The following is a 17462-nucleotide window of genomic DNA, read 5'->3' on the forward strand; positions in this document are numbered from 1 at the left end:
ATTGTCATTAGTCTATGTTTCTATAGATTAAAAAAAATTACAATTTGTATCAGCCAACACTAATTGAAGCTGTGGTTAATTTTGACACATAATTACAGATTTATAGCTGAATATGAGCGAAAAAATTGTTGGTGGGGAGTAGGGCGACTACTTCTGTATTAGCCTGGAGCGGCTGGAACCCTTAATCTTAATATGCCCATAGTCCTTTTCATTTTCTACTTATTATAACCTTTTATATAATCCTTTCGCCTCCGCTTCGGGGCGTGATGAAGCAAGTGACTGCGCCCCGGATACAGTTTCGCTGGCACCAGCAGCGTAGTTTTGCAAAACATCCTGAGTAACCAGCCAGCGAATCGGATAGGCTGACAGTGGGGGTCTTACACAAGACGCCTCCTGCAGCTTCTGTGTATGCTTGTAGGAGGACACAGCAGCGGTGCCATCTGCACGAGGCCCACAGTGTACAACCACATAAAGAAGTCGCTCTAGATGACGTTATCCTGACAAAGGAATACACATTACGCTATAAAAAATGCAACACCAGATTTATTAACCACGGGGAAAATAAAACAAATCATTTTTTCAATTCTGCACAAAGAATGATTTAAAAAATAAGTCTATACATTGATTTATCAATTTACAGTATGGTACAGGTTCAGGGAATAAAGTCTTTTCATTGTAGGGAATTCTCGGTGCGATCTAGAGAACTTTATTCCATTATCAAATACCTGCTATGGCTACTAATGCTATAATCCTGATCACTGCCACCCAAGTATATCACCTTACTGTCCTCTCATCCTTGTACTGTATGCGGTTCTAGGTACAATCAGTATGGTGTACATTAAGACATAGGCAAAGACAGTGGTCATCACAGTTACCAGCCTTTCAGTACAATACAACCAGCCTGTGTACCGGACACACTGTAGTGGGGTGATAGAGACTGCAGCCTGTGTACCCGTCACACTGTAGCGGGGTGATAGAGACTGCAGCCTGTGTACCCGTCACACTTTAGTGGGGTGATAGAGGCTGCAGCCTGTGTACCGGACACACTGTAGTGGGGTGATAGAGACTGCAGCCTGTGTACCGGCCACACTGTAGTGGGGTGATAGAGACTGCAGCCTGTGTACCAGACACACTGTAGTGGGGTGATAGAGACTGCAGCCTGTGTACCGGCCACACTGTAGTGGGGTGATAGAGACTGCAGCCTGTGTACCAGACACACTGTAGTGGGGTGATAGAGACTGCAGCCTGTGTACCGGCCACACTGTAGTGGGGTGATAGAGACTGCAGCCTGTGTACCCGTCACACTGTTGCGGGGTTATAGAGACTGCAGCCTGTGTACCGTCACACTATAGTGGGGTGATAGAGACTGCAGCCTGTGTACCGGCCACGCTGTAGTAGGGTTATGGAAACTGCAGCGTGTGTACCGGTCACACTATAGTGGGGTGATAGAGACTGCAGCCTGTGTACCCGTCACACTGTAGCGGGGTGATAGAGACTGCAGCCTGTGTACCATCACACTATAGTGGGGTGATAGAGACTGCAGCCTGTGTACCGGCCACGCTGTAGTAAGGTGATAGAGACTGAAGCCTGTGTACCCGTCACACTATAGTGGGGTGATAGAGACTGCAGCCTGTGTACCCGTCACACTATAGTGGGGTGATAGAGACTGCAGCCTGTGTACCCGTCACACTATAGTGGGGTGATAGAGACTGCAGCCTGTGTACCCGTCACACTGTAGCGGGGTGATAGAGACTGCAGCCTGTGTACCATCACACTATAGTGGGGTGATAGAGACTGCAGCCTGTGTACCGGCCATGCTGTAGTAGGGTGATAGAGACTGCAGCCTGTGTACCCGTCACACTGTAGCGGGGTGATAGAGACTGCAGCCTGTGTACCGTCACACTATAGCGGGGTGATAGAGACTGCAGCCTGTGTACCCGTCACACTGTAGCGGGGTGATAGAGACTGCAGCCTGTGTACCATCCATACTGTAGTGGGGTGATAAAGACTGTAGCGAGGTGACAGAGACTGCAGCCTGTGTACCAGCCACACTGTAGTGGGGTGATAGATACTGCAGCCTGTGTACCAGCCACACTGTAGTGGGGTGATAGAGACTGCAGCCTGTGTACCGGCCACACTGTAGTGGGATGATAGAGACTGCAACCTGTGTACCGTCACACTGTAGTGAGGTGACAGAGACTGCAGCCTGTGTACCAGCCAACTGTAGTGGGGTGATAGAGACTGCAGCCTGTGTACCCGTCACACTGTAGTGGGGTGATAGAGACTGCAGCCCTGTGTACCCGTCACACTGTAGTGGGGTGATAGAGACTGCAACCTGTGTACCTGTCACACTGTAGTGGGGTGATAGAGACTGCAGCCCTGTGTACCCGTCACACTGTAGTGGGGTGATAGAGACTGCAACCTGTGTACCCGTCACACTGTAGTGGGGTGATAGAGACTGCAACCTGTGTACCCGTCACGCTGTAGTGGGGTAATACAGACTGCAGCCTGTGACTCCATCGTGTCATTGGTTACTAGTGGAATAAAAAGCTGCGTCTCCCTTGAATATTAGTTTAGACCACTTTAGAACATGTCACGTCACATGTAACATCTGTTTGCACTGGCTGGTCCCAGGCCCTGCTCTCCTGCCGCACATGCATTTGTGAGGCAGGAGGCGGGTTGTAGACAGCACCCCCAGACTCAGTATAGTCCGGTTACATACGTGGCTCTCTCACCTAAGGGCACAGAAAAGCAGCACTGCCGATTGCCACCCTTCAGTCACCGCCCATCAACATTGCATGGATCTCCCTGCAATTCGATCAGCGCCCCCCTCCACTGGCCATCGGAACGCATGTGCAATGTGTCTTGGACACATGCTCAGAAGTAAAACATCGGGCGCGCTTTACTATCATTCCTCCTCTGAATCACCCCCCAAGTACTATTTAAAACTGGTTTTAAGCAAGAAGTGACAGGTTCTCTTTAGAACTGCACTACCACCTAAAGTAGCCCGTCGCCCTGGCCAGAGACCTGAAAGCTGCTTTGTTACCAGGCTAGGGGTGGCTATCAGAAATCGATGGTGGGCAACCATTGCTGTTCCTGAATCAAAGGAAATGCATTGACGATGGATCCTGCTGTGTACACCAGGGGGTAGAATTACTATGCCGCAGTTTTTCAGAGCTGCCGATGGTTAGCGGCTTTGGCCAATAGATTTCAAAAGTCAACAATCTTTAATGCCAAATCAGCACTGGTTTAGCATTAATTGCTATTGACCAATGAAATCCATTGGTCAAAGTCACTGATCATCAGCGGGTTTTGTAAAACCGAAGCATAGTAAATAACTGCCAGGAGAGTTCACTGCGGAGCTCCTTGGTTCATGCATAAACCTTCAGTGTCCATTGCACATGTGCACTAGATAACTATTGTATGGTTACCCCCTGATGGCTCCATGCTAGCACACAGCATGCTGCTATAGTCCCCTTGTAATAAACCATCCCTATAGATAGCCGGCAACTTTTTTTTAACCATCTTTAAATGGTAGAGGAGAAGAAGGGGTATGAACAGTAGGTCCAATCACAAGTCACAATCTCTAAACGGCAGCTTGTGATTGGTCGTTACACTCGCACCACCCCCATACCTAGTTTCTGTCATGGGTAAAGGGGAGTTCGGAATGCGTGGGGCAGCTTCCAGGGACCCAGTACTGGGGAGAGGGGCCACCTTATGTAGCTCTAAGGAATATGACAGCAAACCCTGGGGCAGATGTATTAACCTGGAGAAGGGATAAAGAAGTGATAAACCAGTAATAAACGCAAGGTGATAACGCACCAGCCAATCATTACGGAATTGAAAAATGACCGGAGCTGACTTATCACTTCCACTTATCACTTCTTTATCCTTTCTACAGGCTTAATACATCTGCCCCCCTATTTGGACCTTTGGGCAGTTAATCCTTTTATAGACAAACATAAGGCATTGATCAGACATAACACACATAATGTATTCAATAATGTACATACTTAATGCTTTTTGGGGCACTTAATATAAATATCCAATCCTACAACATTTGCACACATTATACGGGCTGTAATCCTCTAGATTCAGAATCATAGCATTTCACACCAAAGAAAAGAATTGCACAATAAAAATACAGACACATTAAATATTTAAAGCTTAAGGAAATCAACAATCTGCATTTATAAGGGAAATACAATTATTATTATTTTTCCTATTATGTCATTATTGTTAGAAACAAATCACATTTATAAAGTAGACATAATCATTTACACTGTTAGCGTATCAGAGCTTTCAGCATAACGGTTTTTGGTATTGCCGGGTCACCTAACCCACTTCTTCCCGGAAACGCAACCTTGGTATAGGGTATAGAAATGGCACATTAGAGAGCAGTGTTTTATCTCGGCCCACACTGCGGTTGTATACTTGTCTGTAGTATATACAGTATGAGATTTGTATAGTACATACGTTATTGTTTTGAAATAATCGGTTGATTTCCTAAAATAGTTTTTTGAGGATAATAATGGACTTATAAATCTACATGCAAGTTGATGATGTTCTTTATGTAAGTAACTGTCCTGCTATTGTTACAGAACCCTACAGATATTTAATAGCGTATATACGGTTGTCTTTTGGTGTACTAGAAGCGATTGTACTCTTCGGCACTGAGGGCCAGGGGTGTCATTCCGACCTGATCGCTCACTGCGGTTTGTCGCAGCGCAGAGATCGGGTCGGAACTGCGCAGCTTTCGTTGCCTAGCGATTACCTCTGAGACAGAGGCGGTCGCTGGGCGGGAGGGGGAGCGGCCCGGCCAACGCAGGCGTGGCCGGACCGTTGGGGGGGCGGGACGCGGCGGCTGCGTGACGTCTTACGCAGCTGCTACGGTCAGCGGCAGCTACAATTAACTCCCGGCCAGCCGCAGAAGCTGCGTTGGCTGGGAGTTACTCCTCAAATACAAAAGCATCACTGCTGTCCGATGCTTTTGTATTTGTGTGGGGGCAGGGGGGGGGGGGGCGGTACTGACATGCGGGGCGGACTAGCCCTGTGCTGGGCGTCCCCCCGCATGTCAGGGAAGTGATCGCAGCTGTGCTGCTACGATCGACTTGGAATGACCCCCCAGATCTGGACGCAATGACGAATGTCAATGTTTTCAACTGCGCGTGTGTCTAGCTGAAAAGTCGCCCAGCGCATGGGTCCTGTGGTGCTTGCCCACAGAGTTGCGTGACCGACTGAGATGCATGGATTCTGCATGCACCTGTCATGGGGCTGCTGCAAGTTTCCATGTTGCATCCAATGGTTAGGTCTAAGGACGCACAAAGTGGGTGTCTAAAGTGTCTAAAGGGCCCCATACACTACTGCAACATGTCCATCTGACATGTCGCAGGCGATCACCCCCGGCAGCCTCCCGGGGGGCAGGATCGCCCAAGATACATTGTATGCTGTCCTTTTGCATACAATGTATCTTGGGCGATCCCAGCCACGCCTGCGGGATTGGACAAGATTGAATGTGCAGCACATTCAATCTGGAGGATCCGATCTGATGCTTACGGGGCCGCGCGTCGGATCGGATACACCTCCAAAATGCCCAATTTCACCCAACATATCGGACCGAATGCCTGAATTGGGCTGAAATCGGGCGTAATCGTTCTAGTGTATGGGGCCCTTAAGCCCTTGCACACTCAGTCGCACTGATGGACACCAGGAAGGGTTTATACCAGTATTAGCGTGTAGTCACAGACGTGACTCCGGCAAAATACGCACACTCCTAAACCGCTGTGGCCAACAGGGGGAAATGTTCTAAGTTATCTGATGGGATCCTGGATATCATTCCAGCAAAACTGTGACTGTCACATTATTATTTACGGCAACTTGCATGTTAAGTTTAGCTGTCCATTAAGACAGACCCAAAAGGTTCAAAATATATATTACACACAAAATCCTAAGAGGAACTTTGTTTTTCTTGATTCAATTAAAGGATACAATTTTAAGGAGTAAACAATAGGTCTAATTTATATTATGGGGTGAAATGACAGAGATTAGTAAATGCTAGGTATTGATGGGCAGAGAGTGTAATTAAGTATCAATATAGTTTATTAAATTAGCTCTTTATTTGTTCTATACATCCACAAGCACAAACAGATCAGTCAAAATAAACCAGCAACCTGTGGCCAATCCCAGATCTCCGTCATATTTATTATACGTGTCCCGTTAGTGGTGATAAGGGCTGTTAGTTGTGGAACAGGTGACAATACAGGTAAAATAAGGTTATTTCTCTGCGGCCCACATCATAGAGAGTGACTGCTGCCTGGGCAGCTTATACACATGGCACTTTGTAAGATCGTGTAGAAAGAGATGGGTTAAAGCAGAGCTTGGCAATGACACCATAAGTAAGAAGATGGTGAAAATCTCTCCGTCAGCGCTGGTGAAAGACGAGACGCAGCCTCTAACGGACCCCGTTACAGAATGCATAACCCATTATTACACAGTGAAGGCTTTTCCTTCGTTTTACAGTAACGGACAGGTAAATTGGGGGAGACCTATCAAAGAGGACTAGTGGCTCACACCAACCAATCCGCCTCTAGCTATGATTTTGTAGCATGCACTAGTGCATGGGCAACAACTACAATTGTCCCCCTTAGATGGTTTGATAAGTCTCCCCCTAAGTCACATAGATGATAAATAGGAGTATAAAGCTGCCATCATTGAGGACATATCACCTCCGCACCACGAGCCTCCGGTTGACAATAAATAGTTCAAGGCACTTCATGAGTAAAAAAAAAAACAACCGAAGAAAAACAAAAACAAATGCAAAACAAAAGTCCAAATGCTCCAAACATGGCTCATGTAAAATATAAAATGCAAAAATAGCACGATTATTCTTAGTTGTTTGTAACAAAATGTGCAATAATTCTCACTAAGTATGCAGCACGGCTATTATTTCCATCAACAAAATAAATCCACATATCAAATGTCATGGTTAACAAAGTGTAAACATTTTGATTCTCAATAATATAAAATCTTAAATACAACGAAAGGCTAAATGAACTATGTTTGGTGGACGTCAAGTTGGACGGACGAGTTCGGTATTCCTGGAAGTAAAATGCTGCATTGTACAAAAAAATCTTTCTTTCCATTTTAAGTTAAATGAAATAATATCACAGTCTTCATAGCGTTATAATACACAATTGACGCTATTATGTGTATAAACTCAGAAATAGTCTCTATATAATCTGTGAGTTCTGATACTTGAGTATTCTTTGTGGAAACTTGTGTATTATAAAGTATAATGTGCCCCTTACGGTGAATTACTGTGGATATTAGGCGTCACCCCATATTCCTCTGTATAAAAGCACTTGGGTTTCTGCCTTTCTGCGGACACAGAGCTCCTGAGTAACGTCTAATACCTATGTAATTTACAGGATGGGTTACATTATGTCATTTGTATTTACAGTGTATGTAACACATTGATTCATGCAGCATTTTACAAGGACATATGTGCAGCACGGACATGGGGAACCCACCCACGCGTTTCAAGCCAAATGTTCCTGTGTCCTTAGAGGCATCTCCACACAAAAACACTGCAAAGGAAACAATAGAATTAACGTATCATCTCTGAAAAAGGAAAACGCGTCAATAAAGCTGAGTTCAGTTTTTCACTCAGTAATGATAAGGAATAACGTGTATGTGCGTTTTTGGGCGCAGCAGTGATGTATATGCTAATGGGGCAGGAGAAGTCTGAGGGAAAAAGACGCAGAGCTTGGCAGATCCGAGTGTTGCGTCCTAGGTCGCAACAATGGATCATCTGAGAGACCTTCATTCATCTGAGTTCCCCTGTAGCTCCGTAGCCAAGGCCAGGAAGTCTGCATCGGAAGATGCAGACAGTGGCGGCATTCCCTAGAGATTGCGGGCGACACTCCGTTTTCCAGAATGAAGGATGATACCATTCCCGCCATCAGAGATGTACAGAACCCATGGAGATTGTGTACAGCAGTGTTCGGAGAGGCAGAATAAGCACAGCACTGCCAAAAAAATCCCTTTGGAAGGTGAAAATGACCAGGCACCCTCTATAAAGGGGCCCGCTACACCCCTTCATTTCAGTGTGATCATTTTGCTCAGTAAATTGAAATCCTAATTTTGCACTTGCCTGCATAATGTTGGTGTTATAAGGAGCGCTGGCAACAAGTATGTAGACGTATTGAGGCCAATAATAGACTAGAGATACCCATAAAATATGCAGTCTACACCCCTGAAGCATACAGTATACTGTATGTGTCCGCCTTTAACACAAAAAGTATTTTATGAACAATACACTAATGTTAGCCATGGGCCAATGTAAACCCGTATAAACAGATACAACTGTACACAGATAGATGTAACGAAACATTAGGCGCAGTAGTCCAGTAGTGTTGAAGCTTCTTAAATAACCTTTACTGTGTTACGGATCTTTATATAAATGTTGTATATGTATATATATATATATATATATATATATATATATATATGTATATATATGAAAAACTCAAAAAACACAATTTCCCAAGTGCGCTAAAATAAAGTGTATTTACAATGGTTCTTCCAGCGTTATTTTGGTAGGTGTGGATATGGGGACCTGTAACAGACACCCCTCACCAAATAGTCACCCAAACAAGAGGCCAATGGCCAATTAGTAAAAAGTTATTTTAATAGCATACATTTGAACACATGAAACTTTACACATAGTTCATCATGTAATGTTCACAGAAAATGTGTCTAACATAGTGTCAATAAAATACAACCAACACGTTTGTTATATGAACTCTAGATTTGTTTGTCAGTCAGAAGTTTTCAACCTAGTTTGTGAAGATACTCCCTTTCGAGCTCGCACCTTGTAAAAGGTGAGGGAGTATCTAGAGTTCATATAACAAACGTGTGACTATTTGTGAGGGGTGTCTGTTACAGGTCCCCCGATTTAAACATTCTCCAGTACACAATCCACACCTACGAAAATAACGCTGGAAGAACCGTTGTAAATACACTTTATTTCAGCGCACTTGGGAAATTGTGTTTTTCTTGTATGCTATTGTGGTCTTCCAACAGGGATCTCTCCCGTTGTGCTGCTCCCAGTTTGGCGCAAGATAAAGATACTATTGTGCTTTTTATTTATATATATATATATATATATATATATATAAAATGACATGTTATTTGCTACATGGCTTTACCTGCAGTCGTCTCCTCCAGTGCTTATGGCATACTTGTCATCATGCGAGAAGCGGACGTTAGTCACATGTGCGGAATGACCAAAGTATCGCTTGTGTTTGGCCTGAGAGAAACACAATTACATCACACTATAAATATTTGTCTGTCACCACAAATAACATGGCGTAACACACAGCTGTATCCTTTCCAGTGGAATTTATAAGCAGTGATAGGACATGGACATCAGAATTGCGCCTACGAATACTATGACCACTGCTGTATGTATGCGGGCCCTGCACATTCTTTAAAGTGACTATAACGAAACAAAATTAATTCTGTTATAATTTTAACCTTGTCTTGGCCCGTACACAGTCCTAAGGATATATCCCCCAATCATGTCCTTACCACTAGGCCACATCCCTATTATATTGCAAGGAGATTATTATATCTCAATAAGATCGACAGGAGAGTTAAGTTAAACTATGGGAAGAGAAGGGAAACAACGGCACCCCTAGTGAATAGCGAGATGTGCAAGCAACAGAGCCTGTGACAGTGCAGGACATCTCAGGCAGCTGGCTGGTAGTGGAGCAAGTGTGGTAATTATCTGATCCTTTATAACCATGATGGTGATATAAAGAAGACAGATGAAAGCTTATGTGAACTGCATTAACCAGTGATGATAAATGTAACCCAGCTGCTGTAGCCGAGTGACGGATGTCAGATCTAGGGCCAATATTTACTAATATTCGTGTTTTAGCCGTTTTTAAGGGTGTTTGAACTCGAATGGTATCGGGTGCATTTTACTGCAACTTTTTGAATCCTGATACGGTCAGTTACTAAGCTGCCGAGTTTTCCACATTCGTTTTTTTCCGATGTCGATGTGATTCGTAATGTCAGGCAGTGTTTTACGGGAGTGATAAGTAAAACACTGCCTGACAAAACACAAAGAATCCAGGCCGGATCTGTGAGATCCGTGCAGGGCTTCATTGTGCACCTTTTTAAAAAAAATTAAAGTGTTAAAAATCAAGAAAAAAATTGCGTGGGGTCCCCCCTCCTAAGCACAACCAGCCTCGGGCTCTTTGAGCCGGTCCTGGTTGCAAAAATATGGGGGGAAAATTGACAGGGGTTCCCCCATATTTTAACAACCAGCACCGGGTCTGCGCCTGGTCCTGGTGCCAAAAATACGGGGGACAAAAAGCGTAGGGGTCCACCGTATTTTTGGAACCAGCACCGGGCTCCACTAGTCAGAGAGATAATGCCACAGCCGGGGGACACTTTTATATAGATCCCTGCGGACCTGGCATTAAATCACTAACTAGTCACCCCTGGCCGGGGTACCCTGGAGGAGTGGGAACCCCTTAAATCAAGGGGTCCCCCCCTCCATCCAAGTGATGCGGATGGGGGGCCGATAGCCTTGTGAAAAAAATAGAATATTGTTTTTTGTAGCAGTAATACAAGTCCCAGCAAGCCTCCCCCGCAAGCTGGTACTTGGAGAACCACAAGTACCAGCATGCGGGGGGGACCTCTAGTACTACTACAAAAAAAATACCCAAATAAAAACAGAACTCACACACCTTGAAAGTAAAACTTTATTACATACATGCACACCTACATTCACACATACTTACCTATGTTCACACGAGGGTCGGTCCACTTCTCCAAGTAGAATCCATGGGTTACCTGAAAATAAAATTATACTCACAAAAATCCAGTGTAGATCGGTCCTCTTCTGAGCTTGTAATCCACGTACTTGGCAAAAAAACAAACCGAAAGACCCGAACCACGCACTGAAAGGGGTCCCATGTTTACACATGGGACCCCTTTCCCCGACTGCCGGGACCCCCAGTGACTCCTGTTACAGAGAGTCCCTTCAGCCAATCAGGGAGCGCCACGTCGTGGCACTCTCCTGATTGCCTGTGCGCTCCTGAGCTGTCAGTCAGGCTGTGCACGGCAGAGATACAATGTTGCGCCTATGCGCTCCATTGTATCCAATGGTGGGAACTTTGCGGTCAGCGGTTGACCGAAAGTAACCTCACTGCTGACCGCAAAGTTCCCACCATTGGATACAATGGAGCGCATAGGCGCAACATTGTATCTCTGCCGTGTGCAGCCTCACTGACACTACAGGAGCACACAGCCAATCAGGAGAGTGCCACGACGTGGCGCTCCCTGATTGGCTGAAGGGACCCTCTTTGACAGGAGTCAGGAGGGGTCCTGGCAGTCGGGGAAAGGGGTCCCATGTGTAAACATGGGACCCCTTTCAGTGCGTGGTCGGGTTTCCGGTTTGTTTTTTTGCCAAGTACGTGGATTACAAGCTCAGAAGAGGACCGATCTACACTGGATTTTTGTGAGTATAAATTTATTTTCAGGTAACCCATGGATTCTACATGGAGAAGAGGACCGACCCTCGTGTGAACATAGGTAAGTATGTGTGAATGTAGGTGTGCATGTATGTAATAAAGTTTTACTTTCAAGGTGTGTGAGTTCTGTTTTTATTTGGGTATTTTTTTTGTAGTAGTACTACAGGTACCAGCGGGCCCGTTTTTCCACCGCATGCTGTTCTCCAAGTACCAGCTTGCGGGGGAGGCTTGCTGGGACTTGTAGTACTGCTACAAAAAACAATATTCTATTTTTTTCACAAGGCTATCAGCCCCCCATCCGCAGCCCTTGGATGGGGGGGACAGCCTCGGGCTTCACCCCTGGCCCTTGGATGGCTGGAGGGGGGGACCCCTTGATTTAAGGGGTTCCCACTCCTCCAGGGTACCCCGGCCAGGGGTGACTAGTTAGTGATTTAATGCCAGGGCCGCAGGGACCTATATAAAAGTGTCCCCCGGCTGTGGCATTATCTCTCTGACTAGTGGAGCCCGGTGCTGGTTCCAAAAATACGGGGGACCCCTACGCTTTTTGTCCCCCGTATTTTTGGCACCAGGACCAGGCGCAGAGCCCGGTGCTGGTTGTTAAAATATGGGGGAACCCCTGTCATTTTTTTCACAATATTTTTTCAACCAGGACCGGCTCAAAGAGCCCGAGGCTGGTTATGCTTAGGAGGGGGGACCCCACGCAAATTTTTCCCCCAGTTTTGACATTAAACAGACCCTTTCCCACAGATAACCATGCACAGATCTCACTGATCCGTGCATGGTTATCCAAACTCGACTGGAAAAAGCAGGTCTATTTTTTTGCTGCTTTTTTTAACGATTCGCAAAAAAATACACCCGCACTTGAGCACTCAGAGACTAACACCCAAATACGAATGAATAGTGAATACCCGTGTTGTATGAAATAACAGCCGCATTTGACCGATGGTCTATTCATTCGTATTTCTGAACTTTGTCATTCAAACCATTACGAATAGTCCAAACACTGCCGAGATTGGTGCTTAGTGAATTCCAGTGTTGGGACTTAGAAAAAAAACCACAAATCGGACAAACTCGATTTTTTAGTAAATATTGGCCCAGGTCGGGTTGGCTGCCCACACATGTGATCCTGACAATGAGTTCTCAGTGGAAGCACTTCCCAGAACAACAACACTAGCAGCTCCACATGTAAAACTCCCAGGACAAACATAGTATCACAGCACTGAGGTCATGGGTTCGATTCCCTCCATGGCTCTACCTGTGCAGAGTTTGTATATTCTCCCCGTACTTGCGTGGGTTTCCTCCGGGTACTCCGGTTTCCTCCCACAATCCAAAAATATACTGGTAGGTTAATTGGCTCCTGATAAAATTAACCCTAGTGTGAATGTGTCTGTGTGTACAAGTGATAGGGAATATAGATTGTAAGCTCCACTGGGGCAGGGACCGATGAAAATGGGCAAATATTCTCTGTAAAGCGCTGCGGAATATGTGTACGCTATACACTGGTAATAATAATAATAGTATTACAGTGCATCCATAAAGTATTCACAGCGCTTCACTTTTTCCACATTTTGTTATGTTACAGCCTTATTCCAGACTGGAATAAATGAATTTTTTCCCTCAAAATTTTACACACAATACCCCATAATGACAACGTAAAAAAAGTTTTTTTGAGATTTATGCAAATTTATTAAAAATAAAAAACGAAGAAATCACATGTACATAAGTATTCACAGCCTTTGATCAATACGTTGTTGATGCACCTTTGGCAGCAATTACAGCCTCAAGTCTTTTTGAATATGATGCCACAAGCTTGGCACACCTATCTTTGGGCAGTTTTGCCCATTCCTCTTTGCAGCACCTCTCAAGCTCCATCAGGTTGGATGGGAAGCGTCGGTGCGCAGCCATTTTCATATCTCTCCAGAGATGTTCAATCGGATTAAAGTCTGGCCTCTGGTTGGGCCACTCAACAACATTCACATAGTTATGCTGAAACCACTCCTTTGATATCTTGGCTGTATGCTTAGGGTCGTTGTCCTGCAGAAAGATGAACCGTCGCCCCAGTCTGAGGTCAAGAGCGCTCTGGAGCAGATTTTCACCCAGGATGTCACTGTACCTTGCTGCATTCATCTTTCCCTCTATCCTGACTAGTCTCCCAGTTTCTGCTGCTGAAAAACATCCCCACAGCATGATTCTGCCACCACCATGCTTTACTGTAGGGATGGTATTGGCATGGTGATGAGTGGTGCCTGGTTTCCTCCAAACATGACGCCTGGCATTTACGCCAAAGATTTCAATCTTTGTCTCATCAGACCAGAGAACTTTGTTTCTCATTGTCTGAGAGTCCTTGTGCATTTTGGCAAACTTCAGGTGGGTTGCTATGTGCTTTTTACTAAGGAGTGGCTTCCGTCTGGCCACTCTACCATACAGGCCTGATTGGTGGATTGCTGCAGAGATGGTTGTCCTTCTGAAAGGTTTTCCTCTCTCCACAGAGGAATGCTGTAGTTCTGATAGAGTGACCATCGGGTTCTTGGTCACCTCCCTGGCTAGGGCCCTTCTCCCCCAATCGCTCAGTTTAGACGGATGGCCAGCTCTAGGAAGAATCCTGCTGGATCCGAACTGCTTTCATTTACGGCTGATGGAGCCCACTGTGCTCATTGGGACTTTTAAAGCAGCAGATATTTTTCTGTACCCTTCCCCCGATTTGTGCCTCGAGACAATCCTGTCTCGGAGGTCTACAGACAATTCCTTTGACTTCATGCTTGGTTTATGCTCAGACATGCACTGTCAAGTGTGGGACCTTATATAGACAGGTATGTGTCATGTCCAATCAACTAAATTTACCACAGGTGAACTCCAATTAAGCTGTAGGAACATCTTAAGGATGATCAGTGGAAACAGGATGCACCTGAGCTCAATTTCGAGCTTCATGGCAAAGGTTGTGAATACTTATGTACATGTGATTTCTTAGTTTTTTATTTTTAATGAATTTGCAAAAATTTTGTTATTTTGGGGTATTGTGTGTAGAATTTTGAGGGGAAAAAATAATTTATAAAATTTTGGAATAGGGCTGTAACATAACAAAATGTGGAAAAAGTGAAGCGCTGTGAATACTTTCCGGATGCACTGTATACATTCATCCCTTACATTTTAGACAACATAGATAAAAAGGAAACAAATGTACAGTTAAGGTGCCTAGACACAGGGATAAATTTACTAAGATGGGAGTTCTGTTTAAGATGGGATGTTGCCCATAGCAACCAATCAGATTCTACCTCTCATTTATCTAGCACCTTCTAGAAGATAATACCTGGAATTTGATTGGTTGCTATGGGCAACATCCCATCTCAAAAAGAACTCCCATATTAGTAAATTTACCCCACGGTGCGATATCTCTACCGATATGGACTATATAGTTCATATCGGTAGAAATCACCTTGCAATGCCGATGCACGGCCCCATGGGATCGGCATCACAAGGAAAAATAGACTGTGCAGGCAGGGCCAATATTGACTATATCGGAGGTTCATGCCTCCGGCCACAATACAGTCAATATCGGCCGTTCGCCTGCATCGCACCGCGTGTAGGCGGCTTTAGTCACTGTAAGTAGTTAGTCATCTAGAAAAGTAAAACACAGCTCCCATTGTAGACCCCATGCTCGTACAATGAAATCATACATGCTCATATAATGTGAATCATACACACTGGTATAATGTGCATCATGCACACTGGTATAATGTGAATCACACACACTCGTATAATGTGACTCATACACGCTCGTATAATGTGATTCATACATGCTCATGCAATGTGAATCATGCACACTGGTATAATATGAATCACGCACACTGGTATAATGTGAATCACACACGCTCATATAATGTGAATCATACACACTCATATAATGTGACTCATACACGCTTGTATAATGTGAATCATACACACTGGTATAATGTGAATCATGCACACTGGTATAATGTGAATCATGCACACTGGTATAATGTGAATCATGCACACTGGTATAATGTGAATCATGCACACTGCTATAATGTGAATCACACACGCTCATATAATGTGAATCATACACACTTGTATAATGTGACTCATACACGCTTGTATAATGTGAATAATACACACTGGTATAATGTGACTCATACACACTCACATAATGTGAATCATAAACACTCATACAATGTGAATCATACATGCTGGTATAATGTGAATGATACACGCTCACTGAATGTGATTCATACACGCTGGTATAATGTGAATCATGCATGCTTGTATAATGTGAATCATACACGCTGGTATAATGTGAATCATGCTTGCTTATATAATGTGAATCATACATGCTGGTATAATGTGACTCATACACGCTCACACAATGTTAATCATAAACGCTCATACAATGTGAATCATACATGCTGGTATAATGTGAATGATACACGCTCACACAATGTGAATCATAAACGCTCACTGAATGTGAATCATACACGCTGGTATAATGTGAATCATGCATGCTTGTATAATGTGAATCATACATGCTGGTTTAATGTGACTCATACACACTCACACAATGTGAATCATAAACGCGCATACAATGTGAATCATAATCGCTGGTATAATGTGAATCATACATGCTGGTATAATGTGAATCATACACGCTGGTATAATGTGAAGCATGCATGCTTGTATAATGTGAATCATACACGCTGGTATAATGTGAATCATGCATGCTTGTATAATGCGAATCATACACGCTGGTATAATGTGAATCATACACACTGGTATAATGTGAATCATACATGCTGGTAAAATGTGACTCATACACGCTCACACAATGTGAATCATAAACGCTCATACAATGTGAATCATACTCGGTGGTATAATGTGAATCATACATGCTGGTATAATGTGACTCATACACGCTCACACAATGTGAATCATAAACGCTCATACAATGTGAATCATACTCGGTGGTATAATGTGAATCATACATGCTGGTATAATGTGAATCATACACGCTGGTATAATGTGAATCATACACAATGGTATAATGTGAATCATACACAATGGTATAATGTGAATCATACATGCTCATATAGTGTGAATCATACATTCTTACACAACGTGACTCATACAAGCTCAATCAATGTGAATCATACACGCTGGTATAATGTGAATCATACACGCTGGTATAATGTGAATCATACATGCTGGTATAATGTAATTCATGCATGCTGGTATAATGTGAATCATACACACTGGTATACTGTGAATCATACACAATGGTATAATGTGAACCATACATGCTCACACAATGTGAATCATACATTCTCACACAATATAAATCATACAAGCTCATACAATGTGAATCATACAGGCCCATATAATATGAATCATACACGCTCACACAATGTGAATCATACACGCTCGTATAATGTGAATCATGCATGCTTGTATAATGTGAATCATACACGCTGGCATAATGTGAATCATGCATGCTTGTATAATGTGAATCATACACACTGGTATAATGTGACTCATACACGCTCACACAATGTGAACCATAAACGCTCATACAATGTGAATCATACTTGCTGGTATAATGTGAATCATTCACGCTGGTATAATGTGAATCATACACGCTGGTATAATGTGAATCATACATGCTCATATAGTGTGAATCATACATTCTTACACAATGTGAATCATACAAGCTCAATCAATGTGAATCATACAAGCTGGTATAATGTGAATCATACATGCTGGTATACTGTGAATTATACACAATGGTATAATGTGAATCATGCATGCTCAATCATACATTCTCACAAAATATAAATCATACAAGCTCATACAATGTGAATCATACAGGCCAATATAATATGAATCATACACGCTCACACAATGTGAATC

At 43.8% G+C, this 17462-nt stretch overlaps 1 protein-coding gene across 1 annotated transcript in view; it reads right to left on the reverse strand.

The window, feature by feature from the left end:
* Positions 1–525: 525 nt before the first annotated feature.
* Positions 526–17462, reverse strand: part of EML6 (EMAP like 6) — a 363450-nt gene continuing 346513 nt past the window's right edge. Inside the window, exons 40-41 of the mRNA XM_063918642.1 lie at positions 9210–9310; positions 526–7586 (exon numbers count right to left, since the gene is read on the reverse strand). Of these exons, the coding sequence (XP_063774712.1) occupies positions 7562–7586; positions 9210–9310 (126 nt within the window). The 3' untranslated portion in view covers positions 526–7561. The remainder of the gene's footprint in view (positions 7587–9209; positions 9311–17462) is intronic.

This window comes from Pseudophryne corroboree, chromosome 4 (assembly GCF_028390025.1).
Source record: "Pseudophryne corroboree isolate aPseCor3 chromosome 4, aPseCor3.hap2, whole genome shotgun sequence".
NCBI classification, from domain to species: domain Eukaryota; kingdom Metazoa; phylum Chordata; class Amphibia; order Anura; family Myobatrachidae; genus Pseudophryne; species Pseudophryne corroboree.